The sequence below is a fragment of the Bombina bombina genome, chromosome 5, assembly GCF_027579735.1.
Source record: "Bombina bombina isolate aBomBom1 chromosome 5, aBomBom1.pri, whole genome shotgun sequence".
Lineage (NCBI taxonomy): Eukaryota > Metazoa > Chordata > Amphibia > Anura > Bombinatoridae > Bombina > Bombina bombina.
The window spans coordinates 70,725,539-70,732,137 of record NC_069503.1 but is presented as its reverse complement, the minus strand read 5'-3'; the positions used below and the strand labels follow the sequence as shown (position 1 = coordinate 70,732,137).

The 6,599-nt window shown below is 37.3% G+C and overlaps 1 protein-coding gene across 1 annotated transcript; it reads left to right on the top strand.

The window, feature by feature from the left end:
- Window positions 1–4,923: 4,923 nt before the first annotated feature.
- Window positions 4,924–6,192, top strand: LOC128661322 (oocyte zinc finger protein XlCOF6-like; the record flags this gene model as incomplete). The annotated part of the gene is made up of 2 exons (XM_053715591.1): window positions 4,924–5,734; window positions 5,819–6,192. Coding segments are annotated over 2 exons (1,185 nt in total), but the record flags the coding sequence as incomplete, so codon positions are not given.
- Between the last annotated feature and the right edge of the window lie 407 nt (window positions 6,193–6,599).

Sequence of the window (6,599 nt, the reverse complement as noted above, 5' to 3'; positions counted from 1 at the left end):
TTTTTATCGGGGTATCTACATTCTCCAACATTATCGGTTTTCTTTTTCCTTTCGGGTCTCTCATTGGCAGGTTGTTGTGACCCATCCCTATAAAAGATAAGGATGCTGTATTGGTACCTTCCCTAGGGGACTCTCTAGATGTATCATTCATTTCCCTTGATGTGGGAGTAGCTAGGGAAGAGAATCTGTTAGGCAGCCCCCTATAGTTCTCTTTCCACTCTTGTGGTTGTCCCCTATGGCCCCCATGGGGGTAATATTCAGTATTCTGACTGTTATATTGTCGTTGTCTGAACGGGTTTCTCTGTTGGTATTTTGTCATAGTCTCTCCCTGATGGTCAATCTCGAAGTTATCGAATTGTTGTTGGTGCTGTCTATGATCTTCCCTAATCTGACAGGGTTGGGAGAATCTATTTCGATACCCATTGTTATAATTTGATGTGTATTGTCCTCTTCTAAAATCATACTCCCCTGTATCAAGAAGGAAAACATAAATTATGCTTACCAGATAATTTCCTTTCCTTCTGTACAGGGAAAGTCCACAGCTCCCGCACGTGTTCTCCGATGGGCGGCCCTAAATTTTAATTTCTCCTTCTGGCACCTTTTTCACCCTGATATTTCTCCTACTGTTCCTTGGTCCCTCGGCAGAATGACTGGGGGATGAGGGCAGTGGGGGAGGTATTTAAGCCTTTGGCTGGGATGTCTTTGTCTCCTCCTGGTGGTCAGGTTCAGTATTTCCTACAAGTAAGGAATGCAGCTGTGGACTCTCCCTGTACAGAAGGAAAGGAAATTATCTGGTTAGCATAATTTGTTATTTTCTTCATTCACTAGATATCCTTTATCGAAGCAACTGCAGTGCACTACTGGGAGCTAGCTAAGCACATAAGGTGAGTCAATGACAAGAGGCTTATATGTGCCACTAATCAGCAGCTAGCGCACCATAGTGCATTATATGCTTTGTCACAAAGGTCACCAAGGGAATAAAGCAGATTTGATAATAGAAGGAAATTGGAAAGTTGTTAAAATTTGAATCATAAAAGTTTAATTGTGACTTTGCTGTCCCTTTAATGTGTTTCTAATGACTTGTTTTACAGGTGTATAAAATAGTATGGAAGGGATATATGTTTTATATCAAAATATAAAATATAAATAAGGTGCGCCAAAAAATGTAGCAAAAATAATACAATTGTGTATTGTGAGGTGATGGAGTATAAATGCCTCAAAAAAATAATAAAAATATGTTTTGTGCAAAAGAGTCACACCGTGTCGCAGAAATGTTGGTGCTAATCTCTGAGTGTATCCAAGAATTCTATGCAGAGGACTTATTTGAGTGTAATGTGTGTTATAGACAAAAAATAGTGTGTCTCTCAAGATATATAAGAGAAATGGTGTAAAACAAACTGTCAAGGATATACAGTGAAAAAAGAAAAAACTATGAATTATAACCATAAAATATGTACTGCATATCTGGTGATAAAAAGTTATATAACATAGGAGAAATGTCCATACATATATTGCAAAAGCAAACCAGAAAGTTCGTTGTTTCAGGAGGATCTTCAAAGAATACAGAGATCCCGTGTTGTCAGGCTGCTTCTCATGGTGCTGGCGGTGAATCAGGTATCTATAGGGTGAAAGAAGAAAGAGAGCGCCTCATAGTGCAAATATCTCTGTGCAGTTAGAGAGTGTGGTGTTATCCGGTAGAAAGGTACTCACAAGTAAAGTGGCACTTTTCATTAAGAAAGTGCAGACAGGCAGGCTGACATTTACAGCAGTCAGTACGCTGGCAAGGAGAGTGCAGTGCAGTTCCGTGGGCGTATCGCTGTCAAAGTATCAACCGACAGGACCCTGGTGATATTAGGAGCCGTGCTCCGCGAGAGATTTCTTTGTCCCAGTATGGATTGAATCCTTTATAAAAGGGTAACTGGGGTAGGCTGATAAAAAACGTATCTGCAACGTCTCTAAGGTTTTTAAAAGCTGGCAAAGAATGGAAAACAGTCCAGACTAAGTGGTTAAAAACAGGTTTAATGGAGCTAATAACGCGTTTCTCGGCCGCTAGCTCCTGGCCGTTTCATCAGATCTGATGAAACGGCCAGGAGCTAGCAGCCGAGAAACGCGTTATTAGCTCCATTAAACCTGTTTTTAACCACTTAGTCTGGACTGTTTTCCATTCTTTGCCAGCTTTTAAAAACCTTAGAGACGTTGCAGATACGTTTTTTATCAGCCTACACCAGTTACCCTTTTATAAAGGATTCAATCCATACTGGGACAAAGAAATCTCTCGCGGAGCACGGCTCCTAATATCACCAGGGTCCTGTCGGTTGATACTTTGACAGCGAGACGCCCACGGAACTGCACTGCACTCTCCTTGCCAGCGTACTGACTGCTGTAAATGTCAGCCTGCCTGTCTGCACTTTCTTAACGAAAAGTGCCACTTTACTTGTGAGTATCTTTCTACCGGATAACACCACACTCTCTAACTGCACAGAGATATTTTGCACTATGAGGCGCTCTCTTTCTTCTTTCACAGTATAAAATAGTATAAAGTGTATGGAAAATTTCACCTTTAGCTTTATTTTTATGTAAAATAACTGCTGTTTGTAATTTATTTTCATTATAAAATTGTACACAGCTTTTTAAATGACCGGAGGCTCCGGCTCCTACTTAGCATATGCAGGAGATCATATTATATAAAAATATGAGTCTGTTATTGGCTGATAGCTGTCACATGGTACAGGTGCAGAGCTACATTTATCAGAAAACAATCTATTGCTCTTTTTAAATTCATAGTAAGTTTTATTGCACTGTATTTTTATTATGCAACTGTGGTTTTGTATTTCTATATTTTATGGTCCTTTTTAAATGGACGGAATTTGCCAAAAGAACATCTCATTATATTATCACTCTATGTAAACACAAATTCTTTATTTTCTTAACTCTATACAAGGAAACAATTGAAATGAACATTTAGTGCCTATCTCTCCCACATCCCATTGCAATGTGATTTACGACAACTCAGTATTGACCAAGAGAAGTTAAAGGACTATGGGTGGAGCACAGGACAAAATGTCTGACAGTGAGAATTAGTAGGAAGTACAATACCAATACTGCAGTATCCAATTTAACTTATATTTAAATAACTGATATTTAACATTTTCTTCCAGGATAAAATATTGTTTCATATAAATGATAAAAACAAAGATTATAATATGTTTGTAAAGTTGTGATATGGCCCCACTTAAATAGATTTTCTTCCATTATGTTGTATAGATCTGATTCATATTTAAGGGGCAATTATAACACTCACAGAGATAACTGTACTAAATGCTTGTGGTGAATCAGCATCACATATGTAATCACCTAATCAGCTGATCTGTATCACATGAATTGTTGTGTGCCTTATCAGAATTATTATTATTTCATTATCTGTCTAAACCATTTAATATACTTTTTACAGACACGGACAGAGCACTGAGAGATATCAGGTATTGATGTAACTGGGGTGAATAAGGGAACCTTCTTCCTGAGCACAGACATTAGAGCCTGTTATCAGCATGAACTCATATGTGTTAGGTGAGTAAAATAGATATTATGCTGACTTTAATTACTGGGAAATAAGAATAGATAGCTCATTAAACAAATATAAACTATTATATTTATATCTGAATCTTTAAGAGCATTTGTGTCAGTGACGTTATAAAGAAGGAGCAACCACCATTGGGCTGAGGAGGAGGGTAAAAAATACTACTCCCATCTCTGTCCTTTTAGACAGATCATGTCCATCAACTCCCTAACCTCACCCTTTGACCTGGTTCATTACTCAGAACACCGGCAACTCCACCTTCCTCTGCCCTGACCTTGCTCATGGAACATCCATAACTACACTTATGCCTACCTTTTTCCATGTGTGGAACACCCACAACTCCCCCAGTGTTCCCCACACCAGAACCACCACTAGTTTGTTTGCTTAATTTTACAGTGAGTATTATTAAACTAATAAAGTTTTTGTCTGTTTATATAAATTGAACAACCACAGCCAAAAGCTAAAGATTATCATAAGGTCACTTCTTCTTACCCTCTCAAAGCATCTCACACTGTTGATTAGTCTGTGATGATTAAGACATCATGTTCTCGCCCAACTGGTTGAGCATGAGCTGGGCAGGGCTGTATTTGCAATTGCTTGTGCAATGTTAAATGAGGATGGTGAATGTCACCTCTCTTGCCCAGAATACAGATGTACTTGTTCCCTGGCTGAGAACACTATCCACACGCACTTTGTTTAATGCATAGTTTACTATGATGTAGTAATGTTTACATTCTATGTCATGCTTTTTTAATTTGTGATTTACAGGTAAATAACTTTAAAAATATAAAATGGAAGACATTTTTGAGAGTAAAAAAAATGTTTTTTAATTGAGATGGATTATATTATAATAAACAAACATTCTTATTTTTCTTTATTCCATTTCTTTTTATGTAGGCAAACACGTGAATTGTTCATATCCATCCTTCACTACAGGAAGCATCAGAATTATACCGCAAACTCCAATAGTCTTAGACACTCATGACTATTCACAAACATTGGGGATATCACAGCCGATATTTAAAGGAGATGATGAATTGGCAGGAACTGGGCAGCAATCATTATGTACAGAGAGTAATTTAGTCATCAAACAAGAGGACAACATTTCTGACTTATCTAGTGAAATTATTAACCCTGAGTATAAACCACACACATTTACTGAGCTTTCAAAACATATTAAAGATAGGAAAAGTCTACAGTCTAGCCAAATGATTCATACAAAGGAGAAACCTTTTAAATCTACAGAACACCACAAAATTCACACAGGTGAGAAGCCACACACGTGTACTGAGTGCAGCAAATGTTTTACACAAATTAATCATCTGAAAACTCATAAAAAGATTCACACAGGAGAAAAGCCTTTCACATGTACAGAGTGTGGAAAAAGTTTTACACAAAAGAGTGATCTGAAAACTCATGAAAGGATTCACACAGGGGTAAAGCCTTTCACATGTACAAAGTGTGGAAAAGGATTTACAGGAAAGAGTAATCTGAAAACTCATGAAAGGAGTCACACAGGGGAAAAGCCTTTCACATGTACAGAGTGTGGAAAAAGTTTTGCACAAAAGAGTGATCTGAAAACTCATGAAAGGATTCACACAGGGGTAAAGCCTTTAACATGTACAGAGTGTGGAAAAGGATTTACAGAAAAGAGTAATCTGAAAACTCATGAAAGGATTCACACAGGGGAAAAGCCTTTCACATGTACAGAGTGTGGAAAACGTTTTACACTAATGGATCATCTGAAAACCCATGAAAGGAGTCACACAGGGGTAAAGCCTTTCACATGTACAGAGTGTGGAAAAAGTTTTACGAAAAAGAGTGATCTGAAAACTCATGAAAGGATTCACACAGGGGTAAAGCCTATCACATGTACAGAGTGTGGAAAAAGTTTTACAAAAAAGAGTAATCTGAAAACTCATGAAAGGATTCACACAGGAGAAAAGCCTTTCACATGTAGAGAGTGTGGAACAAGTTTTTCACGAATAGAAAATCTGAAAACTCATGAAAGGAGTCACACAGGGGAAAAGCCTTTCACGTGTACAGAGTGTGGAAAAAGTTTTACACAAAAGAGTGATCTGAAAACTCATGAAAGGATTCACACAGGGGTAAAGCCTATCACATGTACAGAGTGTGGAAAAAGTTTTACAAAAAAGAGTAATCTGAAAACTCATGAAAGGATTCACACAGGAGAAAAGCTTTTCACATGTAGAGAGTGTGGAACAAGTTTTTCACGAATAGAAAATCTGAAAACTCATGAAAGGAGTCACACAGGGGAAAAGCCTTTCACGTGTACAGAGTGTGGAAAAAGTTTTACACAAAAGAGTGATCTGAAAACTCATGAAAGGATTCACACAGGGGTAAAGCCTTTCCCATGTACAGAGTGTGGAAAAAGTTTTACAAAAAAGAGTAATCTGAAAACTCATGAAAGGATTCACACAGGAGAAAAACCTTTCATATGTACAGAGTGTGGAAAAGGATTTACAGAAAATAGTAATCTGAAAACTCATGAAATGATTCACACAGGAGAAAAGCCTTTCAAATGTACAGAGTGTGGAAAAAGTTTTACACAAAAGAGTAAACTGAAAATACATGAAAGAATTCACACAGGAGAAAAGCCGTTCACATGTACATGTGGAAAAAGTTTTACAAATATGAGTAATATGAAAACTCATAAAAGGATTCACAAGGGAAGAAACCTTTCACATGTTTAGAAAGTGGAAAAAAGGTTTTTATTGAAATCTGGTATCACAAAACACCAAATATTTACACACAAATAAACTTTTATATGCACAGTGTACAAACCTTTTTACAATTATCCTAAAGAGGACAAGCTCTCTAAATAGATGCATCAGAAAAGGATGATATTTTAAATATTACTTTCTAAATCCCAGTTTGACTAAGGGTTGATAGCCCAAATGTAGTCTTGTATTTTGTACCTGCTCCTGGTGAAAAGGAATAAAGAACGTTTGAAATAATTGGTTGTGCTGCCTTTCTTTGGAACTTTTGAGCTATTGCAAGG